At 40.5% G+C, this 18,955-nt stretch overlaps 1 protein-coding gene across 1 annotated transcript in view; it reads left to right on the forward strand.

Annotated features, from left to right (window-relative positions):
• The window catches only part of BMPR1B (bone morphogenetic protein receptor type 1B), a 100,014-nt gene that overhangs the window by 77,780 nt on the left and 3,279 nt on the right, over positions 1–18,955 (forward strand). The window contains exons 3-8 of the mRNA XM_066548978.1: positions 3,213–3,315; positions 4,283–4,385; positions 10,428–10,524; positions 11,337–11,475; positions 16,297–16,489; positions 16,933–17,230. Of these exons, the coding sequence (XP_066405075.1) occupies positions 3,213–3,315; positions 4,283–4,385; positions 10,428–10,524; positions 11,337–11,475; positions 16,297–16,489; positions 16,933–17,230 (933 nt within the window). The remainder of the gene's footprint in view (positions 1–3,212; positions 3,316–4,282; positions 4,386–10,427; positions 10,525–11,336; positions 11,476–16,296; positions 16,490–16,932; positions 17,231–18,955) is intronic.

Raw genomic sequence — 18,955 nt, forward strand, 5'->3', positions numbered from 1 at the left:
ATTTTGAAATTTCCTACTTTATACAGGAAATTTTTGAATCACTTTAAAAAGAGTGCAGAGACTTGTCATGTTGGTTTGGATGAAAGTGAAAAAATGCTCTTGCTCTTTCTGGTATCAAATGAGGAATATATAGAGTGGAAAAAAGTAATAATTGTATGGAATCATTTGAAATCAAATTAAAGATAAGGGATCTTTTCATCAAATTATGAAAGTTACCTGTCTCTTTGTGATAGGCATTGAATGAGGGAAAGATGTTGCTTTTCAAAGTTATGTATTGCCATCCCTGGCTGTGTCACACACTCATAGAACCGGGTGGGAAATCTCCAGCAGGCAGGTTTTGGAAGCTGAGGAATCACATCTTCTGTGGGAAATGGCTGCTGGCCAGTGGGGACATCTGTGTGAGCAGATGCAAAGCTGTTGGCCTTGGTTCCTCTCTTGTGACATTTAGGAAAGGTCTGAGTTAAGATCCCTGCTTTCTTTGTGGTAATCTGTAATTGTAGCAGCAACTTCTATATCAGTGTCTGTCCATGTTTCACTATTAACTCCCTTTATTCTCCTGGCATTTGACTTGGCTGTAAGAATTCACTCTTGGCAAATATGTGACACAGCAAATCTGTGATTATTAGTGATCACCTCCAAAGTGAATTGAATCACTCCCCTGCACCATACTCTAATAATGGTGCTTCAGTGGAGGAGGTTAGTGGATGTGTACCCAGATGTATCCAGTTGTATCCACACACACTGAATTCCTTCTTTACACAGCATTTGCAGATTCAAATTACACAAAATTAGAATTCACATTGCAGATTTTAAGAAAACAGCAGTTCTACACTATGGGATTTTTTTTTTCTAGGAAGTGGAGAATAGGTTTTTCATACTGCTTTGCAAGTGTCAGTGATGTACAGATGCTTCTTTCTCTGTAGTCACCAAAATAAGTATAAAATTTGAGACTATGCACACATCTCTGACTTGTTTCTTACTGGCTATATTAGTTTCATTTCTACCCTAGTCAGGTGTGAGGTGGGGGAATCAATAAAACAGCAGAGGTGTGCCCTGCCCTTTTTCTTGCAGTGTGTGGTCCATTTGACATCCTGTGACCCAGGAGAACAGGTTGGGGTGAGGGGGGAAGCAGGTCGGAGATCCTTTTTTCTTTTCAGAAGGGTCCCTTCTCCCTCTCACCCAAGCACCTCAGAAATTCTCAAAAAGATAATGAGTTCTTACATTGCATGAAAACTTTTTGTTGTTTGTTGGTTTTTTTTTTGGTTTTTTTTTTTCTTACAGGTAGAAACAAGCAGTAGCAATGTTATTATTTTTTTCTCTCACTTCACCTTCATTACCCTAACACCTGTAAAGAGCATGGTTTAGACTTATTGTTGGAGCTTTAAAACTTTTTTGTTTTGCTCTACTCAATCTAAGTTTTTCTTTTTAAATTTGGAGTAAAATTTTTAGAGGGACTAAAGTGCATGAGGAGCTTGACTTCAATTTTCATAAGTGAGCGAAGAATCAGAGTCCCTTAGGACAAGTCAGAAAAATAGAATTAAAATGGCTGACTTTCTGTTTCTTTTTCTTCCTTTTGCAAACAATTTGACTTTTCCTTCCCCTCCTTTTCTTTGATGAACCAAGAGTTTTGAGTTTTTTGCTGTTAGCTGTAGAATCCATTTTTGTGTTTCACTTGATAGCAATTTATTGTTTTGTTGCTCTGTCCCCTGGGTTAAACTTACTCATTATTTTGAATCAAAGGCTCCATGCAAACAAATAAAATCTAATCTAATACAATATTCCTCTCTAATGGATTCCTTACAGTCTCTCTTGGCAATCCTATTGTTCCTATCTTTTCAGCTCAAGCAATGACATTGAGGTGGCTGTTGCCCAGAAGGGTTGCTGTCTCCTTTGCCTCACTCCTATGCACAATGTAAAGAAGGGTAGAAGTCATTGCTGGCTTCCCTGAGAAAGTAATTTGTAATGTGCAATTGGTTACTTTTCAGATCCAGAAGTCATGATATATTATTATTTGAAGTAATAAGCTTACCATGGCTAGACCCTGCCCCACTAATATAAAAATATGCCACAGAAAATGTTTGACGTGATCCTCTGCAGCATCTCTTGGTTGTGTAGCTAATACTTACAAATTGTGTTTGTCTCTTAAATGTGTAACTGTGGCTCTTGTTTCCTACATCTTCATTGCCTTTGCTGCTGGTGCTCTTTAGACTCTTGTTTCATTCAAGTAAGGAGCAAATCATCTGAAATTTTGCTGTATTTAAGTTTTCTAATCTTTTTTTCTTTTTATTTCCTTGTTTTAACTGAGTTTGTTTCTTCTCTTCTGAAAAATACTCATTGCACATAATAGCCAGTGCTATTTTCCTGAGCAAATAACAGAATCTTTTATTTTTCTGTGACTTAAATGTCTTATATTAAAGAGTTTTTTCTTTGTTTCTGGATCTTCTTCCTGCAAGTCCATCAGTTTTTGTTTCTTACACGTTACATATCCCCATCAGAGTGCTGAGAACTTAAGGTACAGCAGTCTCAATAAAATGCAGCCACCCTTTCCGTGCCCTCCACTCCCTCTTTCCATAGCATTCAGGCATTTGACCTTCATCGAGGAAGGACATTTATCACCAGCCCCATCGAGCCATCTGCTAGTGTACTTGCCCTCCCCGGTGCACGTTCCTGTAAACGGAAGCATTATGGATCACTTAGGCTTATAACCCAAGTAAACATCTGTGAAGGGTGTTGATGATAACTCAAGGACTCATACACAGGAGTGTTGCAGTTCATAATATGGTTAAAACAGGAATCACAAATCACTCTTGGTAATATTTTATGTTTATCATCTCAGAAGTGTTTGCTTCTTCAGGTCTGTACCGTGGTGCAAGTGTCGGTGCCTTGTTCCTGCACTCAGGGCAGAGGCTGTGCAGCACTGAAGCTTGCACTGTAAAGGTTTCCAAAGTCTAACACACTAATGACCACAGGCAGAGAGCTGGGGTGCTTGTTAGTGGGGTTTAGGCTGTGAAACAATGCAAAGGTAAGTGCACAGCTCTGAGGCAGAGCCTCCTTTGTGTGTGCAGTCGCTGCTCCGCAGCAGCCCTGGTGTGTCCATTTGTGAATGGCAGATTTGCCTGGCAAGGAGCAAAGTTTAAGACAATATTCAATAGCACATTTTCCACTTTTCACATTTCAGTGCCTTTTCCTGATTCATTCTTTCCAATCCACAGCACTGATGGCTACTGCTTCACCATAATAGAAGAGGATGAGTCCGGTGGACATTTGGTCACCAAGGGATGTCTTGGATTAGAGGGCTCAGACTTCCAGTGTCGGGTGAGGAAGCATTTTCTGTCATTTGAATTTTTGATAGTTTTCAATTAAAGTGCAGTCAACAGACATTGCTGTATCCCCCTGTTTTTACACTTCTGTTCCTTTGGCAGATAGCTGATCTGCATTGATTACTGAGGGGAGTGCATTTGTATCCGCAAAAGATGATGCTATAGATCCTCCTAATAATAACTCATCATGTTTTTGGTTTTGTCACTGCTGCTACTAGTAACGTTCGCATTCAGAGGAAGTTTGGATTTAGAGAATTGGCAGTCTGAACTCCTCAAATCTCCATGCTAGCTAAAGTTAGTTAGGATATTATTTGATGAACTGCAGCAACATCTATGTCTTACATGCAGCTGCACATTGGTTTGGGATTTTTGGTGCCAGATATTCCCTTCAAGTACTGTGATCACCCGATGGAAAACAAGTATCACTGCAAGAATGGAAGGGGTGTGGAAAATGGAGCAAGGTGGTTCTGAGGTGGTTGCCTTGCCTCACATTAACCTTAAATGGTTTTAGATGAGTACAGGAATGGTTTCATCATTATAGCTAATGGGAGATATTTTATCCAGCTTCCCACGAGACCAGAAGCTGCAGCTAAATTAGTCCATGCAGCAATTCCTGTATTATCCTGGCTAACCTGTTTTGGATACCCATATTAACTAATTTTTGGTCTAACTGATGGATGTATGTGACTTTCACACTTCTGACTTGCACCATTAGAGAAAGTCAGTCCCTTCTGCAGCATTAAGGCACTGACAGGAGTAATTTTGGAGTGAATTAATGTCTTAATTACCTGGATGAAATATTGCTGGATACACTGGTTGGCAGAAATCCTTACTCCACACATCCTAGGAATTTGAAGTAGATTGCAGTCCAGCTAGCAAGCACATCTTTCAAGTGCCAGAATGACCGTGTATATTTACAACACAGGTAATGACTTGCTTTCCATCTAAATTGCTTGTTGCAGGACACTCCTATTCCACACCAAAGAAGATCTATTGAATGTTGCACAGGCCAAGATTACTGTAACAGACACCTTCACCCTACACTGCCACCACTGAAGAATCGAGGTAAGGGAACAAAATCCGGTCCTGAGCTGATCTTTTCCTGCTGTTGGTCATTGTGCCTTAGGGAAAAAATAGAGCACAGACTGAAGCACCCCTGTCCAAAAGCATGTGATTAGAGAGATAAATGGCATTAAACAGTATTTCTCCACTCCTGTAGGTTGTGTGTGGAGTGGTGCTGATGCTTGCTGTAGTTTCCGCAGCACACATGCAGTGAACACGAGATGCATTAGAGTTGCACAATGCTGTCCTAGCATGCACCTGCTGAGCTGTCAGAGATCATCTCAAGGACCTAGGCTGGCCAAGGCAGAGGATGACTCTTGCTGTGTATTTCTTTAGCCTGATAATAAAATGGAATCCTCTCTCCAGTCCCTGTAACATACATTGCTTGCATTCATAACTCCACACACAAATTGGTCAGCTCGAGTTGATACAAGTCTGTAAGTTTTTCTTATTTGCAAGACCTGATCATCCAGCACTGAGACAATAATGACTCACTAAAGTGTATTTTTTATGTGAACAATGTAGCTGAAAAAAAAATGTAGAGAAAGAACTCACACAGTTTTTAAAAAAAAAATTATTTGAGAGCAAATGGGCATGTATTAACTTAGTAGATGCTAAGGCAAGGTTTTAGCATTTTTGTTTGTTTAAACATCACTTTCGGAAAGCTGGTAAAACTATTTTTGTCTTCTATAAATTTTATAGAAGTGTATTCCTAAGTAAGTGTAAATTCATCCATAATAAACTCTTGGCATCAGCAGGAATTGTGGTAGTCAGCATCGAGTCAGTTCAAGCTTGCAGAAGAATTTATAATTGTGGTGTTCTGCGTTGAAGATCCAGATCGGTGCACAGATGCACTCTTAATTTCACCAACAGCAGATACTTACACGAATGCATGCTCAGAGAAAGCCTTCACTCATGTGAGCTGTTCCCTTCAGGCCTGTGAAATTCTGCACAGATGGGCTGCAGAGTCAGGCCTTTGGAGAGTAGTATGTAAATACTTCACTGTTTACTAGCAAGGCATTAAGGCAGAGAAACCTCATAAAATTCTGACTTTCAGCAGAAGAGTTATGTACTACTTTGTTGGTTTATTTAATTTTAAAAAGTTCTTTGGATTGAGAGAAGAGCTCCAAAAAGCAGTCAATATTTGTTCACACTTACTTAGGCTTTCATTAAATATCAGTTTGGAAAACACTGCCATGATTTCTTCTTGCTACTGGCTGAGTTTATTCTACATTAGGACTACTCAAAAATACTGAATCAGAGCCTAATGCTAGACATCCATCCATTAAGATTTTAGTTACTTGGCAATGCTATCTGCTACTTACAAAGAAAGCAATGAACCAAGCTTTTGGTAGTGGCAGAAGGTGTTTGGATTGATGTTGGGTTTGTCCTGTGTCTATATAGGGTAAATAAAGTACCACTTGAGAACCATGGTGGCAGAGTGAATATTTTTTAAAAGACAAATTTCAGCGAGCTGGAGCAGGGTTCTAGCTGTTCTGTGTTGCAAAGTTGACTATTTTAATATGGCAGACAAAAGGTGATGTAGTCACTCAACACACTCAAAAGATTTTTATTTTTTTAAATAAGATCTCACACTACCAGCATCCTGACAGTGTTTTGTAGAAATGCATTTCAGGAACTGCTTGAATAAATGTGGCTGAACAGGGCTGAAGTCACCACCTTTATTAAAGCCTTAGGTTAATATGTCATTCTCAGTGGTGCCAGGCCTGTTTTAATTTGTTGCTGATGTATCCTAGTATGAAATGTCAGAATAAAAAGCCATAGTTTGAACCACAAACCCTCACTGCAAATAGGTACAAATACTGTGTACAAATACATGCTACTGCCAGTGCCCAGTACTGTGGCTGTGATCATTGTTTCTGTTGGAAGCATTTAGATTAGGCTGTGATTGTCTGAGTAATGTTAGAATTGTACATCAATTTTAACATGAATTGTAAGTACAGAGAAAGAGAGGTGAACTTAAAAACAAGCTTCTTGGAATAACCTTCTGGCCTTCAGGGTTCCATCAAAGATGCACATGCTCCACAGCATCTAAAAAACAAACAGCAATTTGGCTTCTGATGAACTCACATCTGAGGTGATACCTCATGGGAAGCAAAGTCTAGGGAGAGCATGCAGCTGCAGGTCAGAGGCTGTTGAACTCAAAACTGACCTATGCACCAAGGTAACAGCTACAAAGGCAAGTGACTTGTGCTCTCTAAGTGCTTTTCCAGGCCTGGCATGTGCTGCAAGGCAAGATTTATGCCACACCCTTTCCTTCTCCTCTCCCCCCTGGAAAGAAAGGAGGACCACATACATGAAAGTGAGAGCTAGAAAAATTAACACCGGTCAAAGCAAGACTTTTTAACTAAGATGGAAGAAACAACAGCTAAGCCTAGGTTTTGAGCTCATCTTGGTACAGAACTAGCAGGCTAAAATATCCCAGAGAAACCATTAAACCCTTGTGCCAGCTATACATCTGTCTTATTAAGGAAATGAAAGTCATAATTGGGTCTGATATAACACCTCTGCTTTAAACAATAAAAGATATTCCTGGAAATCCCAGCAAAAGCACAGGCTGAGACCAGTCAAAAGGAGAAATATGTCTTTACTGATTTAGAGCCTATATAAGCAGAAGTGGTGGTGCCACCGTGTCTGGCTCCCTGCCTGTATAGCCAGTGATGAATGGGCAAGGGAATGATTGGAGGAATGATGGGGTTTGATGTGTGCACACAGTCTCCACGCCTCGGATTTCACTGCCATTTTTACTTGGATAGCTGTAACATTCTGAGCTGGAGGGACCTGGGTGGGAAGAGAACCTCCTCTCCCTTTGATATGCTGACTTCTGAACCTTCTGGGTGGCATTTTCAATGCACTCCTCAGCATGGCCCCGCTGATGACAGCGAGTGAAACGAGTGGTGGAGGAGGGGGAAATTGCAGGAGAAAAACAGAGAGGCAGCTTGGTCTCACCGAGCTCCCTGCTGTCACCAGCCTGCACCACTGTTTTCCTACAATATGGAACTGTTAATGTGCTGTTTGCTGGGCTGCACTCTTATCAGCCAGCCAGGGTATGTGAAGAAGCTTCCCAAACGTGCCGTGTGTTTGTTTTGCACTTCCCACAACCTGCTCCTGGTAATCGCTCACTGCTGCCTCCGTGGAAGCTGCTGCTCATTCTCATAGCCCTGCTGCCTGGCCCCTTGCAGTTCCAAGTGACACAGCAGTAAAAAACACAGCACTGGACTTCTTAAAGGACAGAGTACCTCCATCACATAAACTGGCACTGACCAGGACCCACCACAGTGTTCACCAGAGAGCCCACAAGCAAGTCCCTAGGCAGACTCACAGCTGAGCTGCCCCGTCCCTCCTCCTGATCAGATAGTGCAGGGAAAGGGAGGTTTGTCCTGCTGCCCTGTGGGGAACAGCCTGGGCTGGAGGAGCAGGAGAAGAAATCCAGCCTGGCTCAGTGCAGCAGAACAAACAGACATTGCTGGTGTGAGGATGGGGGCTTGCATTTAATCTTGTGTTGTCCACACACACACCAGCAGGTTTATGAAGTCCTCCAGTTAGGCAGCAAATGAAATCCTGCCCAAATGCTTTAAAAACGCAGGAAGTATTTGAAAGGTGGAACAGCAGCTCACTTGCCATCAATATTGCCTCTCAAATAGCCAAATAAATGGAAAGGCATATGGAACTTTCTGTCCCCTCCTGTGAGAGCCAGTTGCAAGCTGTGCACAGTGAACCACTGCTAAAGCTGTGCCACTGGTGGCATCCAGACACCACCCACCACAAGAGGGTCAGCTCTGCATCTGGTCAAAGTCTTGTTTCCTGCTCCCAGCAAGGAGATCAGGACATGTTTCTTTGTGTCTTTCATGCTTTCCTGACACTTGCTTCACATAATTGCATTTGGGTACCCAAAGAATTTTGCAGTGTTGGAGCCTGAAGTTCATCTGAGAGCTGCACAGCACTTCCAAAATGCCTTCTGACCTCTGGGAAAAGTAACCTGCATTTACTTACTTTTCTGAATGGCAGAAGCCCATTAGAAACATTGAGCGTAAGGTTTGGATCACTTAAACCCTAAAAATTGTGGGAATTTGATTCAAGATTGCAGCATGTTTGTCATTCCTCTCTGAATGTACATTCTTGTACAGGCCCAGACAGCGTGAACAACTTCACGGGCAATACGTGTTTGCAAAAATGCACAGATTTCCATGGCCTTAACATCTAGCAGGCACAAGTCTAAGATCTTAATTTTTCCCTCTGTGAAAGCTGACATCAGCTTGCATTACTGCTAAGCACAGAAGCTCAGCTTCCATCCTGTCATACTCTGTGAAGTGGGAGAACTCTTGCTGTGGGTGGTTATCCGGGTTTCTCCCACGTATGGAATGCCGCTTTATGGTCTCTGTGCTCTGCTTATTCATCTGATGGGCTGTGACATCTGAAACTGTTACAACCCACACATTTTAGAGGGAAGTGGTGCTGACACAGGCTGCTCACACAGCACAAACCAGAGCCCTCAGCCCTGCTGAGCTGCCATTGCCTTCACGAGAGCTCTGGGTTCCCTGGTGGGCTCTCGGTTTCGACCCACAGCCCACTTGGAGTGGCAGGCCAGGAATAAATCTGCTGTGGCAGGCAGAAGGATGGGCTCAAGGGTTTTCCTGATAGACATCGTGTCAGTGTCCCCTTTCAAAGGCATCAGCCATGTCCTGAATGTTTACATTGTCAGTGCTCCCAGAGCAGGCAATGGCAGGTTAAAACATGACCAGTGTGATCGGGAGGTGTGTTGGTAGGTAATCTCTGTTTGTAGTGGAAAGGGGAAGGAAAGAAATTGTTTGGGAGCAAAAGAAAAAAAGAAAGAAGGAGAAACTGGATCTTGAAAATAAAAGAGTCTGAGAGTAAACTAAGAGTCCCTTAGGAATCTCCTGGTCTCATTACCCTTGTAAATCTGAAACATAATAACGTCGTTCCAGGACCAGTCAATAAGGATGGATTTCTTGCATTCTCCCATGTGTCAGGCTTTGGAGTGAAGGATGCAAGACAGCAAGGCTGGAAGAGCTTCAGAAAACATGGCCCTCATTTGCATTATCCCATTTGTTATTGGAAATGTGGGTTGTGTACGTACAGGCTGAAATACTATAATTTTGAGAGTTTGAGTGGCAGGGGAGGTTAAAAATGAATAGAGCTGGATGTCTTTGTTTTTCAGCAGAGAAGCATGCATGAAGGTCAGACTCGCTTGCCTGAGCTGAGAATTCAAATTTGGAGATTAATGTTATACTTTAAAGGAGAATACAAGTCTCCTATACAAAGGTTGACTGAAACATTTTAATAGTTTTTATGCAGCAGCATTTTCTACAAGTCACTTGACACATTTTTTTTTCAAAGTGTTTTGCAGAAAAGCCACTGGAAGGATAGTTTTGCCCACCAGCATAGGAAGGACTTGCTGGCACACAGGGCTGCTTTAGAGCAGATGGAGAAGAAAATTCTTGCTCAAATGTTTAAAACGGGACCTAAGAGACAAATTGTTCTGCAATGATGGAAATACTATGCTTTCAAGGCCTCTCATGGCCTGCCTTGTTGGAGGTTGAATGGTCTGTTGTGTCTTGCCTTGTAGAATAAATGCAGTTTGGTGGGTGGTTTGGTTTGGTTTGGTTTTTCTAGCTACTCCTTAGGATGCTGCTTAATCTGAGTGCTTAAAAAAGGCAGTGGTTTTTGCATTTCCTGGCTAATCACTCAGGTTAAGACCCAGAGCTACAGGTCTTGATGGATTTTCCATTCACAGACAAACAGGGAATTGCAAATCAAGGCAATGTTTGCCTGAGTGAGGACTGAGAAAACAAATAGGTTTTTTTGACACTGGAAGTGTCAGTTCTGTCCTGGTCAGTGAGGGTCAAAGAGGAAGCCCACAAAATGCCTGGGGAATTCAGGGGTATCCTGTGCAGGAATTACGAGGAAAGAGTGGAAATGATCCTGTGCTCAATGCACTTCTCACATTGACTTCATACCATCTCCCTTTCTAAATTTTCCACCTTTCTCATTTTTTAACCCCAGACTTTGCTGAAGGAAACATTCACCACAAGGCCCTGCTGATCTCAGTGACTGTTTGCAGCATCCTTCTGGTGCTTATCATCATATTCTGCTACTTCAGGTAAATAAGGAATATTTTGGCAGCTTGTTTATTTCCTTCCAAAATTTATTTTTTATAGATTATGGAAATTAAAAAAAAAAAAACAGATGAGGACCTTAAAGAAAAGAAATGAGAAACTGTAATTTTATCATGAGAAAAAAAAGTGTATTTTATTAATGCTATTCACAGGTGTACCTGTGTGATGGATTTCATACAGAATCTTTCACTCAACATCCTTAAAAGCCATTCAGATAGAAGCACATATTATTCTTTACTGAGAAGGCCAAAGGACAAATTTTATAGGAAATTTTTTTTAAGGGAAGGATATCTAAGACTTCTAAATTTGTTTATGTGATGAAGAGCTGATCATAAAAAAAGAAGACAATACAGGAATGTCAGTAAATATGTCTAGAGTGTTATCATAATCTACATACATTACATTTTAATAATTTGACACGTTTTTTACATATTCCCAGATTCCATGACCTTACCTCCTCTGGCTCCTAGAAATGCACTTCAGACAATAAAATATAGTTACTTACTTGGTCAGTGTTTTAGACATATTTAAGTTTCTGAAAGGAACACATTTGGTTGCTTTGCAGATTTACCTCAGACTGCATGGCCTTGTGAGTGTTATACTTAGAATTTTGAACATGTAAACAGTTGCTAAAAATAAAATAAAAAATTTTGGCCAGCGAGTCCAGTGTATTCCTCAGGGAAGCAGAGAAATCTGTTAGTCTGTAAATGAAGGAAATGTGAAAGGCATGTGCATTATTCATTGCACATGTGTTCATTGTATTCAAAACTCATTTTGTTTTCGTGTAAAACGTCAGATACAAGCGCCAGGAGACGAGGCCCCACTACAGCATCGGGCTGGAGCAGGATGAGACCTACATTCCCCCCGGAGAGTCCCTGAAGGATTTGATCGAGCAGTCCCAGAGCTCAGGGAGCGGATCCGGGCTCCCTCTCCTGGTAAGGAAGTAATACTATTTTACTGTACATTTCAAAGAGGGAGAAGAGGCAAAAAAATAGATTTATGTGTCCTCAGTTTTGTTTTAGTTTTTTTGTTTGTTTGTTTTTTTGGTTTTATTTTGTTGGGGTTTTTTTGTTTTTTTTTTCCTCTACCAGAAATGACAAGGAGTTAGACTGGAGAACAGCTGCTTTAGAAGCAGGGGACTTTTTTCATGTGAATTAAGTAAGCCAAAAAAGGTTAGAGATTTTTTCTGCCTCATTTAATTTCTTATTTTAGATACCATAGGGTAAGTACAGACAACTCATGGAAGTAGATCATGTTTGGTTCTTTTACACTCCAGTGTACAGGACAGTACCTGGCCCACTAATCTTGTTTTCTTCCTTTGCATGTGCAACACACAGTAGGATTTCAAACACTGCCCCATCATCTTTTTTTAAAGGGAACTGTAACTTGTCAGACTTGGAACCTTTTTATTTGTGGGCTTCACTTTGCATCCAGAAGTCAAGGGGGATTTTTTTCCTCGTAGTATGGCAATCTCAAAAGTTAATGGGATGGAGTTTGTGATTATTTCTGAACAGACTCCAGGATTGCTAAACCTGCTGAAAAGGCAGAACTATCTGTGGCAATATAGTTTTGTTCACCAGGGGGTTTTGTTTCTGGGGATCATCACTGGTAGAAAAGAATTGGTTAAAAAGCTAGGTTACTTATTTAAAATAAGTGCCTCTGGGAAACTGGAAGATTTCATTTTCATTTTTCAGAGTGGATATGCCCCTCCTGTCTTCCAAACCTATTAGTTTGTATTGATGCTACTACTGCAGGTATTGTCCAGCTTCCAAGTACCATGTACTGTCTGGCTGGTTTTTGTCCACACCTATTTTTTAAACACCCTAAAGAAGACATTAAATGGGAAGTTTTATATTTCCTTAAAAATGAAGCAACAGGCTCTGTCCTATCCCATGCCAATGTCCTTCTAGCACCCTGTAGTGGTTTTGGTTCACTAATTTGAGATTTTCTGGCCAACAGAAAGGGCACACACATCTTGTGTGCACTTTAGGACCATTGCTAACGAGTTTCCGATTGATTTAATTGTGAGGGATTCTTCCTTTTTTAGCTTTGGGGTTTGGTTGGTTTGCTTTTTGATGTTCTTTTTTTTTTTTTTTTTTTTTTTTTTGCATAATACCTGCCACATCAAGGTCTTCGTCTTCACTTGTTCCAATGACATAAAAAATGTAATAATTTAGAGCAAATACACGGAACTTGGTTGTACTTCTCTGAGAATATGTGTTTCCAGCAGCCCATGTGGGTAGCAGGTGCCCTGGGACACCTCACAGCAGTGCATGGCTCAGTCCTTCATCCCAGGATCCCAAAAAAGCTGGAGCAGTGCTGGTTATGACTGCTTGTTCTTTATGCTATCCTCTGTCCCAGTGAGCAGTTTGAAGCAGGGATCTGTGGTCTCAGTGCTGTCCCCAGGTCTGCTCTTGCAGTGGATGAAAACCACCTCGAGCTGCTGTAATGACAGAGGTGACATCCCAGCTGGGACATTGCTCAGCACCCCTCAGAGCTGTGCCACTGCTCCATGAGGCAGAAACCCTCCAGTCTTCTGTCAGGCCCTCCTCTCAAGCTTGGAGACTCTGCAGCCACTGGACCAAGTGTTTTTCCTCCAGGAACTTTTTCCCCCCCATCTCCCCCTTGCTTACAACAACCCCATGCAGTTGTTTTTTCACTGTTTAAGTAGTGATTTTTGGGTGGAAGAGAAGAAAATGGGTCTTGCACTTGGCAGTAGATGTTTGCTGCATTTCCCAGACAGCTACAACCACTGTGAGCTCACCAGCAGTGCACAGAGTGATGCCTCTGAGCCCATGCCTGGAGCAAGTGTATAGAAGGTGCCTGGCAGTAATGCTCTGGTTTTTATTGTGCAAGAGCTTATTTTAACCTTGTTTCTTGTGCAAAGACTGAAACATCCAGGGTTACAATTTCAGGAAAGTAAGATGCAAATTTAATGCGAAATGTCACCTTATGCTAACCAGTAATGTTTTTCTTCTGTGTAGAACATTTATTCTAATGGGTACAAATATTATACCCAAAACAAGTATTAGCCGAGAATTTGTCAGTATGGTGACATTCAGCAAGTGTTCTTTCTCCTGACCCATCTGTACCTCTGACAGAAGAGTTTGCTGCAAGTCAAATGCTGCAAAATGGTCTGTCTGAAGAGATTGCTGAACTACAATTTGGTCTCTACCTTCTCACACATTTTTTTTCATAATTTCCCTTCCAATGAACTTTGCTTTTCAAGGGACTCCACCTGAGCCATAGGTATGAATTCTCTGTTCAAAATATTAAATTTACAAAAGGTTGGTCTGTCTAAATTTTCATCTGCAGTAGCTGAACACATTTAGCTGAATGCCAGGAAAGTAGAAATAGTTGGTAATTGGATTGTTTCCATGCAGGGAGATGAAAGAAAAGGTCATGTAACCTTACCTGACTGCTTACAGAGCTCAAGCAGCAAAATACACAGATTTCAAAAGAAATAAGAAACGCCCAGCCCCACTCAGTGTAAATAACTCACACGAGCACATCATACAGCATGCTTATGAAATCAGTTCAGCCAACAATTTTGATTGACCTATTTGTTTTAGAAATCATAATTGGTTTATGATTCAAGAAGGAGCTGAATTCCTTAAAAAAAAATAAATTGTTCATAGGAAATCATTTGACCAGTTCTAGCAAGACAAAACCAGGTTAAGGCCTTTCACATAGTATTCTGCCGCCTGAAAACCCATAACAGAAATGTGTTTTTCATTTTCTTAATGTAATTTAATAAGGAACTTTTCATCATTAAGTATTGTAATTGCATGTACTTTATGATGCCATTACATATATTTACACAAATTAAGTTATTTGTTGTAACTACGTTATTGTTCAGGATGCATTTTTAAAATGGGCAAAATAGAAAGCAACAATGCTAAAATGACATTACAAAATGTTACAGCAAAATTCCAATGTAATATAACTATTGTTCAATCACTATATGAGAGTATAAAAGATAAATCAATTTAAAAAAATAAGGCTAATCTCTATTGTTGGCTTACATTGATGTTAATCAAAAATAATGGCAGTGAAGCTACCATCTTGAACATCTAATAATGCAGTGCAGGGCTGGAAAAATGGGATTCTGTTTAAATGACAGAAGAAGAAAACTGGGATATTTGAAATAGCTTTGCATAAATACCACAGTATGTTTTGCTTCTTAAAATTGTTCAATATGAAAACCAGTGGTTCACTTAAAAAAAGAATGATGATAGACCTGACCTAATAGGTTTTGAGTTAGTCTTTGGATATACATTCATGCTGCAGTCATGGCACATTCATGGTAGTCCTCTCTGGCATTCCCAAGCTGGTGGTTTCCACTGGGCCTCCCAAGCACGACAAAGGAAGCAAATGATTTTAAAAAATGAAATTTCACTCATTTCTGTCAGCCAAGATTGCAAAAATATTTTTGATTTCATGAAATGAACATGATTTCATAGGGATTCAGTTAGAGCAGTTAGATTCACTTGCTGCAATAAACTACTGGAGGTTTGTATCTGGATGGTGGCAAAACAGAGCAAGAGGCCACAAATTTGAACTTGTCCAGATTTTGCCAATTGCTTGTGCCAGATGAAAATCTCATTACATTGGCAGCAGTATTCTTTTAAAATCTTACCAAATCCTACCAGACAAAACCTCATTAGCTGTGGGTTGAACTGACAATGCTGTAGCACAAGAGGGTGACATTTTAAATCTCCTGTTGTATTAAGCTGAGGCAGAGTCAGCCCCGTGAATTGTGTTGCAGCATCCACTCCCATTTTTATTTGTGAACTTTTAGAAAGACATGATCTGCAGACGTGCTCGAATCTGATGAGATTATAAGTCTCCATTTGTCCAAGATTTTTTGTGGCTGTAAAAGCTTGCTAAATGTAGAAGCAGTCTGTCATCCTTGTGAAGAGAATCTCTGCAATGCTGCTGTGGACATCGATCTTGCAATACCCATGACTTTAGCCTTAGCTCACAGTACAGCTACTGACAAAGCTGGCACAGACACTGGAAAGCTGTTCTTTCAAATATTTTGGGGGGGAAATTTCTTTTTATGAATACGTAAATATCATTATTTAAATCAATGTAGGCACATGTGTTTTAACTCTGTAAGTAGTGGTGGAGGTTCCTAACCAAATATATATTTGAAATAATTAAGCATGGCAATTTTAAGGAAGGTGATAGGAAGTATCATCCTAAAAAAGAAAAAAAAAAGTAATTTTGTAGTTTTGCTAGTTCTGGAGCTCTAATGGGCTTTTGACTCTTGTAAGCCCTAGCCTTGTGTCTCAGCAGTGTAAGAAACATCCGTATATTAATGAAAATGTGTTACCTACTCCTTTAGAATTTGGACTGCATTGAGGTGACCAGGAGTGTTTGCTGTCCAAACTTTTCCAAAAATAACAAAAAAAATTCCACCAAGTGCTACATCCTACAGAAAAATTAAAAAAAAAAAACATTCAAGGTGCAGGGGCAAATGTTTCCTTTACACTGACTGATGTAGACCACAGTACATTTGAGTATGCATGAAAAGGCTTCTTTTTAGTGGTGGGAATGTCCTCAGCAGCAGTGTGTCCTGGAGAAGACAGGAAGCATCTGCAGTTGTGGAGGGCTGCTGAAATCCATGTCACAATGGCTGCATATTCCACTCTCTTCTGGGCTGGCTGTGTGGGAAGCAGACCCAGGAGGAGGGAGGTAAATGCAGAGATTTCCACTGAGCAAGGTGTAAAATCTGCCTTGGCATTTCACAGGTTCAAAGGACCATTGCAAAACAGATTCAAATGGTGAAGCAGATTGGAAAAGGTCGCTATGGAGAAGTCTGGATGGGAAAGTGGCGTGGCGAAAAGGTAGCAGTGAAAGTGTTTTTTACTACAGAGGAGGCCAGCTGGTTCAGAGAAACAGAAATCTACCAGACTGTCCTGATGAGGCATGAAAATATTCTTGGTGAGTGAAGTGAAAGAGAATTATTTGATGGTGAACAGGTTTTTAAGATTAGCAATTTTGTATTTGCTGTTATCTGATGTCCTTTCCGATGTGCTTTGTTTCCCTCTGTGCTCTGCAATTAGCCACCCAGTGCTTTTCAAAGGAAAGTTGTTTAAAGGATTACTGAAACATAAATAAAAGTTAAAAAAATAATGGGGTTTAGGGGTTGTTATTCCAAACACAACAGGTCTGTTTCAGCCACTGGTATATCCGTATCTGGGCTTCTGAAAATACATTAAAGGCTAGAGGTGAGGCACAGCTGCATGGAAGTAAGATGAAAAGAATTAAGTATGTTATTAAAACAAACCTGCTGAAATGGATGACAATCCAGAGTTCTGAGCAGTCCAAAAAAACCCCATGAGAATTATTAACTTGAAAATAACCTCTTTTATTTATTTTTGTAGGATTCATTGCTGCAGATATTAAAGGTACAGGATCTTGGACCCAGCTGTATCTTATCACTGACTACCATGAGAATGGCTCACTTTATGATTACCTAAAATCTACTACCTTGGACACAAAAGCCATGCTGAAACTGGCTTACTCCTCTGTCAGTGGCTTGTGCCACCTGCACACTGAGATCTTCAGTACTCAGGGCAAGCCTGCTATTGCCCACCGTGACCTAAAGAGTAAGAATATCCTGGTGAAAAAGAATGGCACCTGCTGTATAGCAGATTTGGGCTTGGCTGTTAAATTTATCAGGTGAGTGGAAGGGAGGGGAAGTTAATAAATCAAGTGCAAAAGTTTCCCTACTTGTTGACTGAGTGTGCACGAGTGAGCAAGCACCTGTAGTGTGTGTGCACACCTGGGCTCTGCTCATCTGTGTGTGAGGTCACCTGTGTGGGGGAGAATGTCATGTCAGCATCATGTGCAGGTGTATAAATAGTTGCTCTTTGATTATTTGAGCACATTAGCTGTGTTTGTATAAAGGTTCAGTTTTCATCACTCCATCCTCCATGCCTGCCCCAGTATTGCTGGCACACAATGAAAGGACACAGCACTGACAGGTTGAAGTCACATCACTGGGCTTGTCACTGAAGCATTCAGCTTGTCTGATCCCATGAAAATTCACTCTCAACTTAGAAAGAAAAATACTAATAATTTGCACTAGTTACTAACTAGGATTTATTGAAAAGGACCCCATTTGGGCTGCCTTTTGTTTCATTTCCTACAAATCAAATTGCCCAAGTACAGATTTGATTTTTGAAATGGCTTTTAAATTTGATTTTAAAAAATGGTTGTGTGTTTAAACAACTTAGAAAGAGCAGACAAGTAGAACTTACTCACTCCTGGGATTCATAAGGAGCCACTGCTCTCTGACAGCTCTGCTCAAAAGCAGCTCGAGCTCTCAGCGGTGGTCCTGGTGGTGGAGGCGCGTGCTCCGAAGTTTCTGATTTTTCTGTACACAGAAATGTGTCCAGAATACATAGACTGAAGGTTTCCGTTTCGCAGGTCAGCTTTGAAACCGTGCCCTCCCTGGAGTATTAAAAAAATTCAGGAATCCTGTACAAATCTTGAACTGAAATTATTCAGAGTGAAAGGAGTGTTCTTTTCTCACTGCTCACTTACCTACCGGGTTCCTTGGTGAGGCATTTCCTTTATGAGCCTGACCTTTTTTCAGGAGACAAGAAGAGAATATTTTTACTTTGAGGAACAGAGGCCTAGAAAACAACAACTTGAAAATACACAATAAAAAGTTTTGGGGAAGAAATTCACCCTTTGCAGGTGTACTTTTCCTGGCAAATACAGAGCAGCACACTGCTTAGCTCTGAATGAAGAAGAGCTAGGAATTACCAAGTGCTGTTACAAAAGAAGGTGAAATATGGATTTTTCACACTCCAGATGGAATTTATGTTATGTACTTGGCTTGTTTTCATACTGAATCCTTCCTCAGACAGCATTTCTCATGCAACAACAAGGAACAGAAAATAGTTGGAAAGGGTGTGCTCTGCTGAAGCTAATGATTCTTGTAAAATTCTTTGTGTTTCCATTTCACTTGAAATAATACAAGATAATGCATGTCACTGGATTTATGTCACATTCTTGCAGGTGTACAGTAGTGCCACTAGCATATGTATGATTTAATGACTGTGTAGGTGACTGGTTGTACCACAGACTCAGCTTTCCTTCATATCAGAAGGTGAAAAAAAATTGCTGTACATGAAGAAAACTATAGAAATCCAATTATTCTGTGAGCATCTGTTGTATCCACCATACGTAAAATCCATACATTTTGAAGGTGAATAAGGGAAAACAGACCTTTTTAAGCAAACCAGAATATATACCATATATTAAACTTTTAAATATATTGAAACTGATGTAGCTGAATCTGAGTTAATAAGAAAAACAAGAATCCATTCACATAATTAATGGGAATATATTTCTCTGTATGTTGTCTCTTCTGGTCAGTGTGTGAGGTGTGACACA

The sequence above is a fragment of the Molothrus aeneus genome, chromosome 4, assembly GCF_037042795.1.
Source record: "Molothrus aeneus isolate 106 chromosome 4, BPBGC_Maene_1.0, whole genome shotgun sequence".
NCBI lineage: Eukaryota > Metazoa > Chordata > Aves > Passeriformes > Icteridae > Molothrus > Molothrus aeneus.